Here is a 22,544-nt window from a genome sequence, read left to right as displayed (position 1 = left end):
TTAGAATGGTTGCCGCTCCTTTCTCCATTTTCATGCACCAGCTGATTTATTGTACTCTGGAAGAAAATAACTGAAGACATATTTTGCAAACTAAGCACCTAGAAGCAATTAGAAACCAAGTTTCAAACAAAGAAGGCATCATACAAAATGGAATTTACAAAACAGTTATTTAAATAAGCCTCTTAAATGTGCCTCAATTGAATGACTATATATTACACAAATACCACACAAACTGCGGAATTATTTTTCAGATCACTGTGTTATCACCATGATAGACAGCCTGAAAACATCAAATCAAAAATACCTGAAAAATTACTTCTCCCTCTCTCTCTCAAGACCTACAGACATACATGTGTGGTGGTTTCTTTCGAACTTATAGTCTTTTAACATCTTTGTACTATTTTTACCGTGCCCATGGTCTGTTTTTTTTTATCAATTATGCTATTGTTTGCACTGTTGTAACTATGTGGTTTTGTGTAGGTTTTGTAGCTTTACTTTTTGGTTTGTTGGGTGGTAGAGTTGGTCTCCTGACTTGGTGTATCTGGGTAGTCTTGTTTTGTCTGGTGGATTTTGGAGCTCCTTTCCGGGGAACGCACTAAGATGGTAGCGTGATATTTAATACACAGCAGCCTCTCCGGACTCTGGATTTGGGGATTGCCAAACGTCATATGGATTTTCTGGTGTAGTCTGTTTTGTCGTGTGCTTTTGTGATATCATTCTGGAGGAACGTTGTTTCGATTTTTAACTACATTTGAGTTGTGGTTTCTAAATGACATTAAACCAAAATTCAATTCAATTCAATACAAAGCGTTATAATAATCATTAATTTAAGTTCAAGTTACACAGCAGCGTGCACCACTGATGTCTTGAAAAAATGTGCTTTAACTAAAATAATCTTCTTGCAACTTTTGTTAGCACTCTTATGTGTGATCTGATAGAGATTATTGTAGTCAAACATGGAAAAACACATTTCTAACGAGGAATGCTAAATAGTTCCTAAGTTGTTCCATTTCATTCAAGCTGCTAAAATCTGTAAGAAATTGAGACTACACTTCAGAAAAGAACATTCAGAATGCACATCTGCAAAAGTGATTTTCTGCTTCAGCGTCAGATGTTCCCACCAGTTTGTGTGGCTAAAAACACAGAACTCTTACCAAGTCACTTGGTCCCTGCATCTGACTTGATTCTTTTTTCTGGAAGTGGAGATAACAAAGAATAAAACACATGGTGTAAGAGGCACTAACATGTGTGCTACAAAGATGAACAAAGTAACAAAGGCAACCTGTGTTTGAATGTGAAAGATGCCCTTGAATACTTTGTTTTACAGCTATGATCAATTACTAAAGGCGCTGAAAATAAATCCAAGACCCTTCAATATTTTAAAATCTCTTTTCCACTCACTTGAAGGGCAATGTGTGTTGAGCAGACATCAAAATGTCCTTACAGATTTTATGAGATACCTATTTCTTTCAAAAGAATTAGAAAAATTTTAATGAATTGCGCTTGCATATTGGTTATTTGGTTTCTATTAAAACTGCATTTGTAATTGCGTCCTTAAAATTTTTAATTGACTTATGAACAATTTATTGTTATCTAGATCAGATATGTCACCAGGAACTGAACTTGACTTCAAAGAAATCAAAATTATTTTGTCAAGGGAATTTTCAGATTTTTCAGATTTGGATTATCTGAGTCAAATATCTAACACCTTGATTCATTTCCGCTCGGCAAACAACTGTGTCGAATCCTACAAGGGTAAACTGATTCAGAATGCAGTGAGGATGAGAAACATTTCTACCCTCATCTCCCCAAAACAGCTTCAAAAACAAAGTCTGTAAAAGATTAATCTTTCCTCCCTTTCACTTAAAAATACAGGATTTTTAAAAAACTTGCAGAATTAAATTGCTAGTTTTCATTTAACATGAGGAAGCTCATCACTTTGCAACCAAATTAAAAACCCATCATCTAAGGTAAAATTAAATGATACCTTGAGAATCGTCAAAAGGTTATAAGGAATTTTGATAGAGATAAATGAAAGATATATATCAAAATAATAAATTATATGATGGACACAAAATATTGTAAATAGAAAATAAATTGACAATTTTTAGATTATTTAACAAGAAAAATACAACAGACAATAAAAGCTGAGCAAACAAGTGCATTCTCAGTGTGACAGCTCAGGAATTTCAGTGCTAAAGAACCAGGTTCAATTCCAGCTATGATGGGGATGCATGATCTCGGATCTCATGGGAAGTTTCACTGGCTCCCAGTTATGCTGCAGGTTGGAGTGATTTGCAGCAGCAGGAAACTGCAACACACAAGGAGGGTGGTAGTGGGGGAGGGGGGGGTTAGTTATCAGCAAGAGGATTTGAGATTCTGAAAGGCAAATCCTTCATCCACTGTAGGAGAAAGAGGGAAGCACGAATCTGAGGCACGTGTTATCATATCCCTTCTGTTGAAACAGGACTGCAGAGTGAGGGCTGTGAAAGAGCATTACAACTTCTTTCCACCAACTGCAAACTCCAGTACAATTAGGCTAAGTTTAATTCCTTTTCAAGATAAAGAGGCTCTCCAAGATGATCAGTGTTTTTACTCTACGTATCTGATCTTCAATATTATATATAGTGCCTACTGGAGAAGGTCTTTAATACAATCTCATCAGAGTAATTGCAAGTTTCTTATTTTTGAGTTCTACCCATACATTCTCAGTGGATGAGCCCTCCATTATATTCCTTCTGAGAGCAGCTGTGATCTTGTCCCTGATTAATACTGCTACACTTCACTCTTTTTTGCCCTTTAAAACATGAAATCCCTGGAATATTAAACATCCATTCCTGTCACTGTCTCAACCAAGTCTCTGTTATGGGTGAGTTTGTGGGTTTCATTTACTGTCTGAGTGCAATGGTTAATTTCACTATATAACACTATCAGACCACCCTTTAATTAGCAAGCCTACCAGGAAACAGTTGGTTTCCAAGAGGTTTACCATGACAACAATTATGGATCGTGTGGGTACCTGAAGTATTGCTTGGTCAATGCCACAGCATTGGCAAAAACTCAGCCCTACAAATTTAACAATGACTGCAACAAGTTAAAACCTTGATCCAGATTAGAATTTGTCACTAGAAGCAAAAGTTTACATCCCCAATTGTTGTCATGTACTTGAAAGTCCAAAATCAACCATTACCACAAGTTTGCAGGCACACAGTGATCAAACAGCAACTTAGCAACCACTTAAACATTATGATTTCAAGAATATGAAGACACAAAAGATGCTGAAGTCAGTTAGAAAGAGAACGAGATCTGCCTAGCCTACCCATCCTCAATGTCTGGGTCCAATCAAATGGCAAGAGCAAAAGGACAGAACAAAAGCACCCATATATTTTGGCATTTCTCCAAGCAACCAGGTGTTCTACTCACCAGCTCTCGAGGGAGAAAGGTTTCTTCTTGCCGGAGGACTAGTAGATTGACACTACCACCCATCTTCGTATTCCTCAGCAGGGTCACCACTTCCTCTTGTATTTTTCCCGTTAAATCAACACCATTTACCTGAAATTACACAAGCCAGTAAACAACCACACTTTTTTTCATGGACACAGAATCACTCTATTTGTTTCCCATAGGTCATAAATTCTGCGCTTTTTTAAATTTTAAAATATATAGAGAACTAAAATGGGAGAAGGACATAACACTAAGCCTTCAATTCCCACATTTCTACTTCAATACACATTTCATTAACAACCTGTTATCCAAGCATCATACATCGATTAGCTGGAAACTCAACAGGCTCAGGCATGATTGGACACTCCAGTATCTGTGAACTCCTCCTGTGTTGACTACACTAAACCGCTCAACAGTTCATTCACAGTTCATTATTCATTCAATCATTAAAATATTGTATTTATGTGACACATAACTATAACCTGTCAGGTGGAGACAACACAGTTCTTACTTTGCAAAAATGGGGAAATAAACAGGACTACATACTCTTTAACTTGTAATAACTACAAAAAAAAGTCACTACCCTCAATGAAATCACTTACTAGTCCACAACACTGGACTGGACAATTTGAGTTATAAGCAGTGAATGGATATTGGATTGGAGAACTTGACTTATAAGGTGAGATTGGATAGATGGGAGTAGGCTGATTAAATGATTTGGCATGGACTAGATGGCCCGAAAGGTCAGTTTCTGTGCTGCATTTATGTCCCTGCTTCTACAAGTTGGGTCCATTTTCAACATTATGAGGTATCTGCACAGACACTGTAATGAAAATGGTCTAAAGGAACATGGAAATAAGGCAGAAAAGTGGGATAGGTATAGATGAGCATTATGGCTGACATAGATATGATGGTCTGGAAGGCCAGTTTCTATGCCATACAACTCAAAAGCACTATTTTTCATTGCAATTAGAAAACTGCTGGTAATTAAAATAAGCTGTTACAGCCAAATTATATACTGAGTGTTACTCAGAAGGATTTAAACTAGTTGGCAGCCTGAGGTCAGCATACGGAGAGATTGAGAGGAAGGTAGATGTCTTGACTGGTAAGAACAGGCAGGAACAAGGTAATGGGCATAAAGTGTGCGCACTTTCATGCTTGGGAGTATTGTAGTTAAAACTGATGAATTTAGAGCATGAATCAACACATGAAAATATGTTGAGTCTCATAACAGAGAACTGGATGTGAGATAGGAATGGATATTTAATGTTCCAGGGTTTCAGTGTTTTAAAGGGTAAAAGAGGGCAGAATGTTACACTATTAGTTCGGGATAGTGTCAGAGCTACACTCCGAGGGGACATAATAGATGGTTCCTTGACTGAGAGTATACAGTATTTACTCAAAAATAAGAAAGATGCAAGCACTCTGCTGGGATTATACTATACACCCTCTCTAATCGTCACCGTAATACTGAGGAACAAATAAGCAGTAAATTAGAGAAAAGTGTAAAAGCAATAAAGTTGCTGTAGTAGAGGGTGACTTCAACTTCCTTACTATAAACTAGAACCGCCTCGGTGCAAGAATCTGGTGCATCCAGGAGCATTTCCTAAATCGATATGCAAATAGTTAAAGCTGAGGAAGGACCATCCTAGACCTAGTGTTGGATAATGAGCCTGGCCAGACAACTGAGCTTTCAGTGTTGAACTGTTGAAGAGTAGTGATTGTAACTCCTTACATTTTAAGACAGCTATATTTAAGGATAAGTACCGACCTTGCAGAAACTAATGAACTAGAGCAGGGCAAATTAGACAGGAAGTAGGAGGACTTGATTGGGAACAGCTGTTTTTTTTGATCAAGTTCACATATGACATGTGGAGGAGTTTTAAAGACAAACTGCATAGAGTACAGGACAGATATGTTCCAGGAAGAAGGGAGAACAAGGATAGCAAGGTATTAGAACTGCAGATGCCAAGGGAGGTGGTGAATTTAGTCCAAAAAAATTGGAAACCTATGTAATGCCCTTTTCTCACTGTTACCGTCAGGTAGGAGATACAGAAGCCTGAAGGTACACACTCAGCAATTCAGGAACAGCTTCTTCCCCTCTGCCATCCGATTCCTAAATGGATACTGAATCCTTGGACACAAGCTTACTTATTTTTAAAATACCGTATTTCTGTTTTTGCACATTTTTAAGATCTATTCCATAAACATTGTTGATTTACCTGTTTATTTATTATTTTTTCTCTCTGCCAGATTATGTATTGCATTGAACTGCTGCTGCTAAGTTAACAAATTTCACATCACGTGCCAGTGATAATAAACTTGATTCTGATTCTGATGTTTAGAAAGCTTAAAAACTGTCTAGAATGATAAAGAAGCCAGAAAAAAATCTCCAGAGGGAATTAGGAAAGCCTGAAGGGCTTTGAAAGGTATTTAACAAGTGAGATTAAAGGGAATTCCTAGGGATTCTATCCAGACATCAAAAACAAGGGAGTAAGTAGGCAGAAAGTAGAAATACACAAGGATAAAGGAGGGAATACGTGCTTGAAGGTGGAGGATGTGGGTGAGGTCCTCAATGAGTACTTTACAAGTCCCCAGAATCTGATGGGATATACACCAGCTTATAGAGAACGACAGGAGGTGAGATAGGGGCCTTGACCAATTATCTTCATGTCCTCTCAAGCCACAGGTGAGGTTCTGGAGGTCTGGCAAGTCACTAACATTGTTCCATATTCAAGGAGGAAAATCCTGGAACCTATAAACCAATGAGTCTCAGGTCAGTGGTAGATAAGTTGCTGTACAAGATTCTGAGGGATGGGATTTATGAGCATTTTGAAAATCTTGGCCTAATTAAGGACTGTCAGAATGACTGTTCAGTACAAATTGTGTTTTACTAACTTTACTGATCTTGTTTGAAGAGATGACAAAGGTGATTGATGAAGCTAAAGCTGTGGACGTTGTCTACATAAAATTCAGTACAACATTTAACAAGCACTTCCACAGGAAGCTCATCCGATAGACTAAGATACCTGGGATCCACAGTGAATTAGATAGCCAACAAAAGACAGAGGGCAGTGGTCAATGGAACTTATCCTGGCTGAGGTCTGTAACCAGTGGTGTTCCGCTAGGATCCGTACTCGGACCTCTGCTATTTGTCATGTATATAAGTGGCCTGGATGAACAGCTTTAATAAGTCTGCAGAGAATAGGAAGATCGGTGGTGTTGTGGATAACATCGAAGAATGGCAAAGGTATCAGAAGATATAGATCAGTTTCAGATATAGGTGGAGAATGGCATATATAGTTTAATCCAGCAGGTATGAGGTGTTGTACAAACCCCATTTCCTGAAAAGTTGGGATATTTTCCTAAATGCAATAAAAACAAAAATCTGTGATATGTTAATTCACCTTTATTTAACTGACAAAAGTACAAAGAAAAGGTTTTCAGCAGTTTTGTTGACCAACTTAATTGTATTTTGTAAACATATACAAATTTAGAATTTGATGGCTGCAACACATCCAACAAAACTTGGGACAGAGGCATGTTTACCATTGTGTTACATCACCTTTCCTTTTAATAACACTTTTTAATCATTTTGGAACTGAGGATACTAATTGTAGTAGATTTGCAATTGGAAATTTTGTCTATTCTTGTTTGATATAAGACTTCAGTTGCTCAACAGTCCGTGGTCTCCGTTGTCTGATTCTCCTCTTCATGATGTGCCATACATTTTCAATAGGAGATAGATCTGGACTGGCAGCAGGCCAGTCAGGCACACACACTCTGTGTCTACAAAGCCACTCTGTTGTAGCCCGTGCAGAATGTGGTCTGGCATTGACCTGCTGAAATAAGCATGGACGTCCCGGGAAGAGACGTCGCCTTGATGGCAACATATGTCTCTCTAAAATCCTAATATACGCCTCAGAGTCAATAGTACCTTCACATACATGCAACTCACCCATGCCGTGGGCACTGATGCACCCCCATACCATCACAGATGCTGGCTTTTGCACCTTTCGCTGATAACAATCAGGATGGTCGTTTTGATCTTTGGCACGGAGAACTCAACGCCCTTTTTTTTCCAAAAACTAGCTGAAATGTGGTTTCATCTGACCACAGCACACTGTTCCAGAGTCTTTCGTCCATCTGAGATGAGCTCGGGCCCAGAGAACTCGCCGGCGTTTCTGCATAGAGTGATGTATGGCTTCCTCCTTGTGTAATACAGTTTCAAGTTGCATTTCTGGATGCAGCGACGGACTGTGTTAAGTGACAATGGCTTTCCGAAGTACTCCCGAGCCCAGGTGGCTATAATTGTCACAGTAGCATGACGGTTTCTTAGGCAGTGCCACCTGAGGGCTCAAAGATCACATGCATTCAACAGTGGTTTCCAACCTTGCCCTTTACGCACTGAGATGTCTCTGAATTCTCTGAATCTTTTCACAATATTATGTACTGTAGATGTTGAAAGACCTAAATTCACTACAATCTTGCATTGGGAAATGTTTCTTTTGAACTGACTAATAATTCTTTCATGAATTTTGGCACAAAGGGGTGAGCCACGACCCATTCTTGCTTGCAAAGACTGAGCCTTTGATGGACGCTACTTTTATACCCAGTCATGATACCTCACCTGCTACCAATTAGCCTGCTTAATGTGGAGTCTTCCAAATCGGTGTTACTTGAATATTCTGTGCACTTTTCAATCTTATTTTAACTCAGTCCCAACTTTTGTTGAGAGTGTTGCAGCCATCAAATTCTAAATTTGTGTTTATTTACAAAATACAATTAAGTTGGTCAGTAAAACTACTGAAAATCTTTTCTTTGTACTTTTGTCAGTTATATAAAGGTTCACGTGAATTAACATATCACAGATTTTTGTTCTTATTGCATTTTGGAAAATATCCCAACTTTTCTGGAAATGGGGTTTGTATTTCGGGAGATCAAAAGACAATATACTACAAATGGCAATACATTAACAATGCTGATGTACAGAGGGATCTTATTTCTACTTGGAGATACAGCACAGTAACAGGCCCTTCCAGCCCAGTGAGCTCATGCTGCAGTTACATTCACGTGACTCATCACCCTGCCTGAACACCTTTGAAATGTGGAGCAAAACCAGATCAGCCAAAGAAACCCATGGGAGAAAGTACAAACTTTTTACAGACAGCAGTGACATTGAACCCCGTGTTGCTACAAGAGTGGTACGTTAGCTGCTATGCTATCATAGCCAGAGGACAGGAAAATTGCAAATGTTACTCTACTCTTTAAGGGAGGAAGTCAGCAGAAAAGAAATTATAGACCAGTTGGGCCTGACCTCAGTGGTTGGGAAGGTGTTAGAATCAGTTGTTAAGGACGAGGTGATGGAGTACTTGGTGACACAGAACAAGATGGTACAAAGTCAGCATGGTTTCCTTCAGGGAAAATCTTGCCTGGTGAACTTGTTGGAATTCTTTGAGGAGATTACAAGTAGGATCGATAAAGGGGATGCAGTGGATGTTGTATACTTGGACTTTTAGAAGGCCTTTGACAAGGTGCCACACATGAGCCTGCTTACCAAGTTAAGAGCCCATGGAAAGTCACTAACATGGATAGAGCATTGGCTGATTGGTAGGAGGCAGTGAGTGGGAGTAATAGGATACTTTTCTGGTTGGCTGTCTAGTGGTGACTAGTGGTGTTCCTCAGGGGTCCGTGTTGGGACCACTTCTTTTAATGCTGCATATAAATGATTTGGATGATGGAATAGATAGCTTTGTTGCAAAGTTTGCAGATGATACAAAGATTGGTGGAGGGGCAGGTAGGGTTGAGGAAACAAGTAGGATGCAGAAGAACTTAGACAGATTAAGAGAATGGGCAAAAAATTGGCAAACAAAATACAATGTTGGAAAATGCATGGTCATGCACTTTGGTAGTAGAAATAAATGTGCTTAATATTTTCCAAACAGGGAAAATAATTCATGAATCTAAGATCCAAAGGGACTTGGGACTCCTTGTGCAGAACACCCTGAAGGTTAACTTGTAGGTTGAGTCAGTGGTGAGGAAGGCAAATGTCATGTTAGCATTCATGTCAAGAGGTCTAGAATACAACAGCAAGGATGGGATTCTTTGGCTTTATAAGGCACTGGGGAAGCCTCAACCTGAGTATTGTGAACAGGTTTGGGCCCCTCATCTTAGAAAAGATGTGCTGGCATTGGAGAGGGTCCAGAGGAGGTTCCAGGTATGAAAGGGTTATACGAGGAATGTTTGACACCTCTGGGTCTGTACTTACTGGAATTCAGAAGGATGGGAGGGGAGAGAAGGATCTCATTGAAACCTTTCAAATGTTGAAAGATCTAGACAGAGTAGATGTTGAAAGGATGTCTTCCATGGTGGGAGAGTCTAGGACAAGAGGGCACAGCCTCAGAAAAGAGAGACGCCCTTTCAAAACAGAGATGCAGAGAAAATTTCTTTAGCCAGAGGGTGGTGAAATTGTGGAATTCGTTGTCTTATGGAGCTGTGGAGACCAGGTCGTTGGGTGTACTTAAGACAGAGATTGATAGGTTCTTGATTGGACATGACATCAAAGGTTACGGGGAGAAGATCAGGAACTGGGGTTAAGGAGAGATAGAAAAAAGGATCAGCCATGATTGAATGATGGAGCAGACTCGATGGGCCAGATGGCCCAATTCTGCTCCTATGTTTTATGGTCTATCAAACTGTCCCACTGAGATCTTGGAGCCCCAAGTTCCCTGAAAGTGTTGTACAGGATTTTAAGCCGGCAAGACGACAAATGGTGTGCTTGATTTTATTAGTCAAAGAACTGAGCTCAAGAGTCATGACATTGTGCTGGCCTGAAAAGTCACACTGAGTTCCAGTAGCCCCATTATAGGAAGGAAGTGGATGCTTTGGAGAGGAAAGGTCCTCCCGTTTCATCCAACATCCCAAAGACATGCGATTAGGGTTAAGGTTATGATGGCGCTGAAAAGTACAGCGACACGTGCGGGCTACCCCCAGCATTACACACACATTGAGCTGGCCGCTGATGCAAACAACGCTTTTCACTGAATGTTTTGTTGCCCCATGAGACAAGTAAAGTGAATTGTTATGCTCTACTTGCTTCATCTGCAATTTCTCAGAACAATGGTATCCAAGTAAAAGTTTGTTTGAAATAACTGGGTTTTTTTTTCGGTTATATCATTCCAACATATTTTGAACCACTGGCATCAAACAGCAATCTGACAAGTTAGATTTACCCTTTCTATTATTAAATACATTTCAGTACAATCATGTCTTCTTTATGTTCAACAGATCTTATTACACTGTAGAGGTATGAGAATGCTGTTTATATTTCAATGTATCATAATGACTATGGTTTATTATAAGTATATAACAAAAATCATAAAACTATTTTAAAAGCTGAGGAATAGAAGTTAACAAAAATACAAAACTGTATAAGTTACCAGCTAATTATATAATGCACAAAATACAATGCTTCTGTTAAATTTAATGTTACACACACACATTCTCTCTCTCTCACACCCCCACCCACCCGATGGCCACTTTATTAGGTACACCAAGTACACCTGCTCAATAAATCAAATATCTGATTGGCTAATCATGTGGCAGCAGTTCAATGCATGAAAGCATGCAGATATGGCCAAGATATTCAACTGCTGTTCAGACCAAACAATCAGAATGGAGAAGAAATGTGATCCAAAATGATTCTGATCGCGGAATGATTGTTTGTGCCAGATCAGATGGGATGGTGTTAGTATCTCAGAAACTGCTGATCTGCTGGAATTTTCATGCACGCTCAAGTCTTTAGAGTTGAAAGGGAACAAGTGAAAAAAACAATAACATCCACTGAGCACCAGTTCTGTGGGTGAAAATGCCTTGTTTATGAACGAGGTCCTTGAAGAATGAATGACCAGACTGGTTCAAGCTGACAGGAAGGCAAGAGTAACTTATGTAACCATGTTATAACAGTGGTGTTCAGAAGAGTATTTCTGAACGCACAGCACATCAAACCTTAAGGTGGATGTGCTACAGCAGCAGAAGACCACTAACATACACTCAGTGGACACTTTATTATGTCGAGGAGTTACCTTATAAAGTGGCCACAGAGCATATATAACTTACATATACATCATGCAAAAAAAAATCCCAAATCATGCACACTACAATACCATAATCAACTCTACACACACGACTCTTGTCCATTCGCTCCATCTACAGAATGCTGCACATGCTTAAGTCACTCATGGCACACAATCATTTTTAAAGTAAAATTTGACAATTCATGAATTTGTGTTTCAACACACCTCTAGAAGGCGGTCTCCTGCCTTCAACCTGCCATCTTGGATGGCTGCACCTTTTGGAAGGATATTTTTCACATAAATCGGTGCTGAACCACCGACAGGGACATCTCGTGATGTGATGCTAAACCCAAGACCTTCAGGACCTGTCAAAGCAACACAGAAATGTTAGTTTGATGTTTTACTGGAAAGGAGATTGAATGATCATTAATAATAGAATAAACATATAAATTCCAGATGGAGGAACTCAAGCTCTCTCTGGGAAAAAAAATCCTACAATTTTTGACAATGCATAAAATCTATGCATTGTAGCAGGTCTTTCATATGTTAAATGAAAGGAAAGTGCAAAGCACATTGTTAGCCTTCAGGCAAAATTCAATAAAGTTTCGGAACATATGCAGAAAGTTGTTTGGTTATACTATTGTGTTGTTTCACTGCAAGAGATTGACTTTTATTTTTAGACATCATAGGCACATGGCTTAGATCACAGCATGCTGCAGCCTCCTCTTACACTCCATACAAATGTCAACAAAATTGTAAAATATCAAGTTACACTGCAATACAAAACCTGGGAAACTATACACAAGAGCCTTGGACATTGCTGTCCATAATCGCCTGCACAATCACCATCAGCACAGGTACACTGCAAGGCTGTGTGCTTAAGCCGCTATGTTACTCATTTTATAATCCTGACTGTGTGGATGGGGACAGTTCCAATGCCGTACTGAAGTTTGCTGACAACACCACGGTTGTTGGCCAAATCAGAAGTGGTGACATGTCAGCATATAGGAGGGAAGATCTGAAAGTCTGGTTGACAGATGCTACAATGGGCAGCATTGCAACAGAGGTGAGTAGAGGAATCCAGGTTCAATCCCCAGCGCTGCTTGTAATGATTCTGTATGTGCTCCCCGTAACCGCATGGGTTTCCTCTGGCTGCTTCCCTTTCCTCCCACAGTCCAAAGACATACTAGTTGGTAGATTAATTGGTCATTGTGATTAGGCTGGAATTTAAGGATTGCTGGGCGGTGTGGTTTGAAGGGTTGGAAGGGCCTACTTTGTGCAGTATCTCAATTACAAAGAAGTAATTGGATGCAGCCCAGTCCATCACGGGTAAACCCCTCCCCACCATTGAGCACATTTACAAGGAGCACAGTTGCAGGAAAGTAGCATCCATCATCAAGGACCACCACCATGCTCTCATCTCGCTGCTGCCATCAGGAAGGAAGCTCAGGAGCCTCAAGTCTCACACCACCAGATTCAGGAACAGTTATTAGCCCTCGACCATCAGGTTCCTGAACCAGAGTGGATAACTTCACTTACCCCAAAGTGAACAGATTAAGGACTCTACATCTCATGTTCTCAATATTCATTTATTAGTATTATTATTTTCTTTGTGCATTTGCGCAGTTTGTTGTCTTTTGTATATTGGTTGCTTTTCTATGTTTATTGAGTCCAGCTTTTCATTGATTCTATTGGGTTTCTTTGTACTTAATGTGAATGCCCACAGGAAAATGAAACTCAGGATAGTATGTGGTGACATTTATGTACTTGATAATAAATTCACTTTGAACTTTGATTGGTGAGGCCCAATAAGGTTACAAGATCTATAAAAGGTGAGTTAGTGATTAAGTAACAAACGTGCTAGAAAAAGACGGGTAACACAGCAGCGTCATGGTTAGCGTAACATTTTACAGCGCCAGCTGTGAGGTCGGACTTCAATCCCTGCAGCTATCTATAAAGAGATTGTATGTTGTCCCTGTGACCGTGAGTTTCCTCCAGGTGCTCCAGTTTTCTCCCCCATTCTTGTATATTCCAAAAATACAAGTTTGGCTTCGTAAATGTTGGCACCAGAAACATGCTAAAGCTTGTGGGCTGCCCCCTGCATATCTCAGTATGCACTAGTCATTGACGCAACGCATTTCAGAATCAAGTAACATATCACTGGCATATGTCATGAAATTTGTTGCTTTGTGGCATCAATATATAGCACTACATAGTAATAAAACTATAAATTACAGTAAGTATGTATGTATATAAAGATAAAATAAATAAGTAGTGCAAAAGAGAGGGGAAATGTGCTGTCAAAGTATTCATGGGTTCACTGACCACTCAGAAATATGATGGCAGAGGGAAAAATGTTGTTCCTGAAATGATGCACGTGCCTTCTGGCTCCTGTGCTTTCTCTTTGATGGTACATGAGAAGAAGGCATGTCCTGGGTGATGGGGTCCTAAATGACACACATCGTCTTTTTGAAGCTGGTTGCTGGGGAGGCTACTGCCCATGATGGAGCTGGCTCAGTTTGCAACTTTCTGCAGCTTGTTCTGATCCTGAGCACTGGCCTCTCCATACCAGACAGTGATGCAACCAGTTAAGATTGCTATCCACAGTACATCTGTAGAAATTTGTAAGTGTCTTTGGTGACATACCAATTCTCTTCAAATTCATAATGGGATGTACAGTGGCATGCAAAAGTTGAGGCACCGCTAGTCAAAACTTCTGTTAGTGTGATCAGCTAAATGAGTAAAAGATGACCTGAATTCCAAAAGGCATAAAGTTAAAGATGACACATTTATTTAATATTTTAAGCAAGATTACTTTTTTATTTCCATTTTTTACAGTTTCAAAATAACAAAAAAAAGGGTCTGAAGCAAAAGTTTGGGCACCCTGCATGGTCAGTACTTAGTAACACCCCTAAGTATCACTTGCCTTAGGCAAGTATCACAGCTTATAAACACTTAGAGTCTTTCAATTCTTGTTTGGGGGATTTTTGCCCATTCTTCCTTGCAAAAGGCTTCTAGTTTTGTGAGATTCTTGGGCCGTCTTGCAAGCACTGCTCTTTTGAGGTCTGTCCACAGATTTTCGATGATGTTTAGGTCGGGGGACTGTGAAGGCCATGGCAAAACCTTCAGCTTGCACCTCTTGAGGTAGTCCATTGTGGATTTTGAGGTGGGTTTAGGATCATTATCCTGTTGTAGAAGCCATCCTCTTTTCATCTTCAGCTTTTTTTTTCCAGATGGTGTGATGTTTGCTTCCAGAATTTGCTGGTATTTAATTGGATTAATTCTTCCCTCTACCAGTGAAATGTTCCCCGTGCCACTGGCTGCAATAGAAGTCCAAAGCATGATCGATCCACACCTGTGCTTAACAGTTGGAGAGGTGTTCTTTTCATGAAATTCTGCACCCTTTTTTCTCCAAACATACCTTTGCTCACTGCAGCCAAGAACTTCTATTTTAACTTCATCAGTCCACAGGACTTGTTTCCAAAATGCATCATGCTTGTTTAGATGTTCCTATACAAATTTCTGACCTTGAATTTTGTGGTGAGGACACAGGAAAGGTTTTCTTCTGATGACTCTTCCATGAAGGTCATATTTGTGCAGGTGTCGCCGCACAGCAGAACAGTGCACCACCACTCCAGAGTCTGCTAAATCTTCCTGAAGGTCTTTTGCAGTCAAACTGGGGTTTTGATTTGCCTTGATAGCAATCCTACGAGCAGTTCTCTCAGAAAGTTTTCTTGGTCTTCCAGACCTCAACTTGACCTCCACTGTTCCTGTTAACTACCATTTCTTAATTACATTATGAAATGATGAAACAGCTACCTGAAAGCGCTTTGCTATCTTCTTATAGCCTTCTCCTGCTTTGTGGGCATCATTTATTTTAATTTTTAGAGTGCTAGGCAGCTGCTTAGAGGACCTCGTGGCTGCTGACTGTTGGGACAAGGTTTGAGGAGTCAGGGTATTTATAAAGCTTTGAAATTTGCATCACCTGACCTTTCCTAACAATGATTGTGAACAAGCCATAGCGCTTACAAGCTAATTAAGGTCTGGGACTTTGGTAAAAGTTATCTGAGAGTTCAAATCTCTTGGGGTGCCCAAACTTTTGCATGCCACTATAGCCACAGCCAAGCCTTCTGAGTAACTGCACCCCTTCATGTTGGGCCCAGATAGATCCTCAGAAATGTTGACATCCAGGAACTTGAAACTGCTTATCCGTTCCACCTCTGATCCCTTGATGAAGACTGTTGTGTGCTCCTTTGACTAATCTTTCCTTTAGTCCACAATCAACTCCTTGGTCTTACAGGCAGTAAGTGCAAGGCTGTAGCTACAACACCACTCAACCAGCTGATCTATCGCATTCCTGTCCGCCTCCTTATCACCATCTGAAATTCTACTAACAATCACAGAATTCTGGATGAACTCAGTAGGCCAGGCAGCATCTATGGAAAAAAGTACAATCTACGTTTCAGGCCTCCAAAGGGTTTCAGCCAAAAATGTTGACTGTACTTTTTTCCATAGATGCTGTTTGGCCTTCTGAGTTCCTCCAGCATTTTGTGTGTGTTGCTTGGATTGCCAGCATCTTCAGTCTTTCTCTTGTTTGTGTTCTGCCAACAATAGTTGTATCATTAACAAATTTAGAGAGCGGATTTGAGCTTTGCCTAGCCACACAGTAATGGGTGTATACATCTTTGAGGTGCGCCTATATTGATTGTCAGCGAAGAGTTGCTATTTCTGACCACACAGACTGTAATCTCCTTGTGAGGACATCAAATACCCAGATGCAGAGGGAGATACTGAGGCCCAGGATTTGGAACTTTTTGATCAGAATGGAGGGTTTGATTGTATTGGAAGTTGAGCTGGAGTCAATAAACAGCTACGTGACATAAGTATTGCTACTGTCCAGGTAATCCAAAGCTGAGTGGAGTGCCAGCGAGATTGCATCTGCTGTTCTTCCCTGGCACTGATATGATGGTTGTCCTTTCGACTGTAGCAGTGAGAGATCGAAGACATCCTTAAACACTCCAGTTAGTTTGCACAGGTTTTCAGAGCCCTACCAGGTACACCATCAGTGGATGATGCCTCTTAAGGGTTCACTCTCTTGAACAACGTTCTGACATTGGCTTCTGAGACAGAGATCACAGCATCACCGGATGCTGCAGGGATTCGCATAGATGATGTTTGTATCACTGTATGTTTTGATATGATTGGTACAAATAAAACTAATCTTTTTCTTTGTAAATCTTTTGTGACTGCAGAAATAATGAATTACCCATGTTGTTACATTTGGGAAATAAGGAAAAGTTTGAAGGAAAATTTAAATGCAACTTATTGATCTTAACAATTGGACAGGGAATGAATAGGAGAAAATGAAGAGGCAGAAGAAGTGCTTCAATATTTTGTTTAGTTTTTGAAAAGGTTCTGTAACTTATATTAGATGCAGAAATTCAAAAACAGCAAATGCCTTTGCACAGCTCAAAGATTTGCAAGATATAAAGTTCAGTATCTGACCTTTCAATGAGACAAATGAATGACAATTACCCTCCATCATGGCAGGTAAACATCTCATGTTGACTGAAATGGATCAGTGACCTTATTTAATAATTAGAATGAATATATATGAATTTCTGGCAAGATGATTGCCTGCATGAAATACCAATGGAAAAACTCAAACATGGAGCATCTATAACAATTACAAACATTGCTTGAGATGTTTTAGTCTAAAGCAAAGTCCTTATTATTGTTTATCAAGCATGTTCAAAATTGATATGAGGTATATTAGGAGACATTTGAACAAGGATTACTGTCACTCACGATGAATTTGTTTCAGTCAGCTGCAGATTCTGCTACAACTAAAATTTATTTTGATTTTTAAATATGTCATTAGTTTTCAATGCAATTGCCAGTTGATAAAAGTACCTTTTCCATCTGGCCTTTCTAAGCTTTAGGATGAAATTAATTTGGACAACATCAGCCCAGTTTGCAGTAATTAAGCACCAATACCAGACTGCAGTTCAAATAGTGACAAGAATCCCAGTACTGAGAGAAAGGAATGCTCGCACGCGCACAGCGGGCGATGTCATTTTGAGGCCTGAGAGAAGGCAAATGTCATGGTTAAGCAAGATCAGAGAAAAGGGGCCAAGCGAGATAACAAGATTCGTATCTCTAACAAAGTCAAGGATTCGCACGCCACCTGAGAAGTGTTCTAGCATTGCAAAGCTGGAATAACAAACAGAATTCAGCAGCCATTTAGCTGAGATAACAGGACAGGTAAAAAAGGGTCACAACTCAAAGTAGCTTTATTGTCGCAGTACATTTATGTCACCATATACAACCCTAAGAGTAATTTTCTTGTGGGCAATCATAGTAGATACAAGAACCACAATGAAATCAATGAAAGACTGCAACCACCAGGACAGACAATAACCAACAAGCAAAAGGAAACCAAACTGTGCAAATACAAAAAGAAAGAGAAGAAAAAAATAATGAAAATGACAATGAATAATTAATCAATAAATATCAAAAACATGAGATGCAGAGTCCTTGGAGTTGAGTCCATTGTTTGTAGGAACAATTCAGTAATAGGGTATGTGAAGTTATCTCCTCTGGTTCAAGAAGCTGATGGCTGAAAGTTAGTAACTGTTCCTGAATCAGGTGGTATGAGTCCTGAAGCTCCTGGACCTTCTTCCCGATGGCAGGAGTGAGAAGAGAGCATGGCCTGGATGGTGGGGGTCCTTGACAATGGATGCTGCTTTCCTGCAGTCGCACTTCAAATTCACTTGTTAAATATTGGGGAGAGTTTTACCCGTGATGGAGTGGGCCATATCAACTACTTTTTGTACACTTTTCCATACAAAGGCACTGGTGTTTCCATACCAGGCCATGATACAACCAATCAATATATTCTCCACCACATATCTATACTGTAGAATTTGTCAAAGTTTTAGATGACAAGTCAAATCTTTGCAAACTTCTAAGAAAGTAGAGATGCTGCTGTGCTTTCTTCAGACATGATTAGATAGATACTCTTTTGATCCCTAAAAGAAATTACAGTGTCACAGTAGCATTACAAGTGCGCAGATATAAATATTAGAACAGAAGGAAGAATTTTAAAAAAGTTGCCTCAAATAATCTAACAGGAGGGGGTCATCACTTCCCCAGCTATAGTTTGACTCATTACAGGCAGTCCCCGGATTACGTATGAGTTCTGTTCCTGAGTCCGTCTTTAAGTCGGATTTGTACGGAAGTTGGAACAAGTACATCCGATATTATTTAGCATCAGTTAATCAAACGCTTGTCTTAGTATATAGTATATATTTTACCTTTCTATGCGTATAAAACACTTAAGAAATGTATGTATTCCAATAATTAAACCACTGCGTTGTTTAGTAATAACTGTAGCTTTCTTCGGGGCAGGGCCTTTCACATGCTCCATTATTCTAACTTTATCCTTTAAAATTTTTCCGATCATTAACTGACTGTAGCCTAACACTCTTCCAATGACCGATGGTGTTTCAGCTCTTTCCAAACGCTTTATTATTTCCACTTTATTTTCAAGCGTGATCGCTTCCCGTCAATGGAACAGAAACACTGCGGGCGGCGGGTCCCGAGCTCCGCCGGCTCCCGAAGTCAGCTGGGTCCAAAGGACCACCGCACTGAGACAGGCTAAATGGGACAAGTGGGGGCTGTGCTGGGTTTGGGTACTTGATCCTCCACAATATTCCGCGTGGGCATTCAAACTGGAGGTGGCAGTGTTTTTTTACAAGGTCGAGTTGTGAGCTTGACATCAACCCGGCACGGATGGTACGGGAGTCACTGGATCAACATCAAGCTGACACGGGAGCAGTCTGTCACTGGATCGAACTCAGAAACCTCCGTTCTCCAGTCTGGCACTGATCTCACTGTGCCACCAGCCGACCAGAATGGAGCGGGGGGGGGGGGGGGGGGGGGGGGGGGAAGGGTCAGGCTGAATCTTACTAAGAAAAATTTAAGCCAAATACAAAGTTACAACACTCAACACAGTGTCAACGGCAACCACTTAAAATAGTGGACCGCATCGCAATCCGACTTAAAATCCATCTCCTTTGTCTTACTGATGTTGAGCTGCAGATGATTCAGCTTGCGCTATTTGACAATGTCCTCCACCAGGGCGCTGTACTTATCCTCCCATCTTCCCTGGCATAACTCAGTCTAGTATCTAATTACCTTCATCATAGGCATCTCTCCTCTCCCACAGCCCCCCTCTGCACCCATCTCCTCCTCACTTGCCTCTCCCCAGCCCCCTGCACCATATCATTTGCCCCTCAGAGCCTTAACACTCCCCCTCTATCATATCACTCACCCACAGCACCTCCTCCTTCCCTGGAGAGTGTGGGATGAGTGAGGAGGAGGTGGAGGAGGTGGGGAGTATGATGTGGAGCAGGGTGCTGGGGTGAAGTAGGTGAGGAGGAAGTGGTAACAGAGGGGAAAGTGGGATAGGACAGATGCCGGTTTTGAAGCTCTGGGCAGTCTATCACTTTTACAGTCCTGGCAATTCTTCCATTACTATTTTTATATTGTTGTTAATTTCTCTGAACTCCAGATTAAATCTAAATTTGTCACCCTCCACTTTACTCAATTTTTCTTTGCCTTCTTTTAAGAATGCAAGCACAGATGGTTTGTTTAATTTCTTCATCATTTGCCCCAGTATAATTAATGTGCTCTTCTTTTCTCATACTGTATATGGACAAAAGTGCTTACCATCAGTTAGCTGATTCATACCAGCCTATATTAACATTCTGCTTTTCCCTTCCTTATCACTTCCCTTTGTCCTCCTTTGCTGAATTTAACATTTTTCCCAATCCTCACTTTTATAGCATTATAAGCTTTTTCCTTTGATCATCTTCCATGTTTAAACCCTTGTGATATCCACAGCTGGACCACTCTTCCTGTTGGGCTGTTTTGCCTTAAAACGATAAAGTGTTACTTGCAAACTGTGTACTAATTCTTTAAATGTTAGCCAGTGGCAGTTTACTGTCATATCCTTGCATGTGGTTTTTTAATCTATCATAAACAACTCCAAAATATCAATTTTTTTTACCACCACTTTGATTACTCATCCCGCTCTCAACTCTAACCCCCTGCCCTGTTCCAAAAAGACTGAAATCAAATTTAAGGAACTGCACCTCCCCTGACTGGATTCATGTCAAACTTCAAAACTCAAGACTGAATTCAACTATTTTAGGTTACCAGCCATTCCAATCCTATATCACACATTTCTTGCATTTTGCGTTCTTTTCTACTTGTCTGCTATTTCAGATTTCACGTATCATATTGAAATAGCTCTCAGATATACTTTTCATCACTATCTTACATTTACCATGGTACTTCAGGTGAGAGCACCATCATTTAAAGAGGTCAATCCTTCCACATCACTGTGAGCCCTTTGCTTTTTCCCCAGTCCCTGTGCCCTTCATACTCTGTAGCTTTAAACTTGCTGCATTCATAATTTCTCCACCAATCCTGATGAAAGATCACCAACCCCATTACTCTCTGAACTGTTAAGTATTCCAAATTTTTCTGTTCATATTTCAGGTTTACTTCTATGCTTCTCACTGACTCACAATAAAGCAGCCACCATAATCAAAGACCTGCCTCCCACTGATATGAGACATTCCCCATTCTCCCCTCTTCCATTGAGCAGAAGATATAAAACCTGAAAAGCACAGAACACAAGGCTCAAGAAAAGCTTCTACCCCACTGTGATAAGAATGGTCCCCTAGTGTGAGAAAATGGACTCCTAACCTCATACTCTAACTTGCTACAACCTTGCATCTTTTTGTCTACCTGCACCGCATTTTCTCTGTCGATGTTACACTTTTAACTTGTATGACCCCAATGCACTGTTCAATAAGTTGATATAGATGAACAACAGACAAATCAAGCTTTCCACTCTACCGTGCACTGTGACGTTAAACTAATTCCAATCCCAAGGTTTCAAACATCTGCTAGTATCAAAGCTAGCAGAAATATATCACACAATGTGGAAGTCATTGGGACACGAGAACAGAATGAGGGGTAGCTACGTATTTTTCTCACTCCTTTTGCTTCAGACATCAGTTATTACAAGTAAGATTCAAAAACTCTATTACATCTTGATGTCCTCAAGATTGAAAATCATGTGTCTCAGGTTAATGTATCAAATTAGTTATGTTCAGGCAACAAAATCTACATCTCTGCTGATCTGGGCTATTACATGAGCTATTATGGTTAACTCTTAATTGTCACCAGAATTCAGGAACCAAGAGGAATGAGTCAAAAGTGCCATCATTGCCAATAATATCAACCTCTCATTAACCTGCTTGAGAAAAAGCTGTTCATTTACTGAATCCTTAATACAGCCATTTGAATTAACCCTTGCCAACTTAAAAATGTTTATCTGTTCAATTCACAAAATGTCTCTGTATCTTTCAATTTATTGAACAGAAGCAATATCTCTTCAATAATAAGTTTTTAAGTGGTACAGCTTTAAGGCACATATCACTCTCTTACCTTTCTTCAGCTGAATATTGAGTTTCTTCCCAATTTTTTTGGTGCTAAAGCTTGTGGTAGGTGTAGAACTAATTCTTTGGGGTGTCAGGTTCTGGCCTGTCGGAGGTTTTGATGCTGAATGCTGATTGTGAGGTAGGTGAGAGTAAGAAGCAGTCTGATCTGCCTCATTTGTTGTTCGAGACAATCTCTGGGGTGTTTCATCAAGACTTGAGTTAATAGCACTCTTTCGATCATTGCCCTGAGTATCCATATTGATTCGATTGGAATAGCTGACATTTTTATCACCCAAAGGAACTTGTTCATACTGCTCTTTATTTGCTGCAGGGACCACGTGGAACCAAATAACATGTGAACGCATGGCTTGGCGAAACATATGTTGCGCTCTGGTATTAAGAAAGAAATTAACAAATTAAACCCATCAATCTTGATAGAGATTATTAACATAATTATAATCTTTAATTACACAGTACTGAAGGCTTTTTATGTAAATGCATCAACTCA

The 22,544-nt window shown here is 40.0% G+C and overlaps 1 protein-coding gene across 5 annotated transcripts in view; it reads right to left on the bottom strand.

Moving 5' to 3' along the window:
- Positions 1–22,544, bottom strand: part of pard3aa (par-3 family cell polarity regulator alpha, a) — an 850,778-nt gene that overhangs the window by 328,015 nt on the left and 500,219 nt on the right. For all 5 annotated transcript variants that reach the window (XM_059971936.1, XM_059971937.1, XM_059971939.1 and 2 more), the window contains 4 exons: positions 22,044–22,426; positions 11,745–11,884; positions 3,424–3,552; positions 1,155–1,193 (listed from right to left, as the gene is read on the bottom strand). In XM_059971936.1, coding sequence (XP_059827919.1) covers positions 1,155–1,193; positions 3,424–3,552; positions 11,745–11,884; positions 22,044–22,426 — 691 coding nt within the window. The remainder of the gene's footprint in view (positions 1–1,154; positions 1,194–3,423; positions 3,553–11,744; positions 11,885–22,043; positions 22,427–22,544) is intronic.

The sequence above is a fragment of the Hypanus sabinus genome, chromosome 6 (assembly GCF_030144855.1).
Source record: "Hypanus sabinus isolate sHypSab1 chromosome 6, sHypSab1.hap1, whole genome shotgun sequence".
NCBI lineage: Eukaryota > Metazoa > Chordata > Chondrichthyes > Myliobatiformes > Dasyatidae > Hypanus > Hypanus sabinus.
This window is presented reverse-complemented; position numbering and strand designations above follow the sequence as displayed.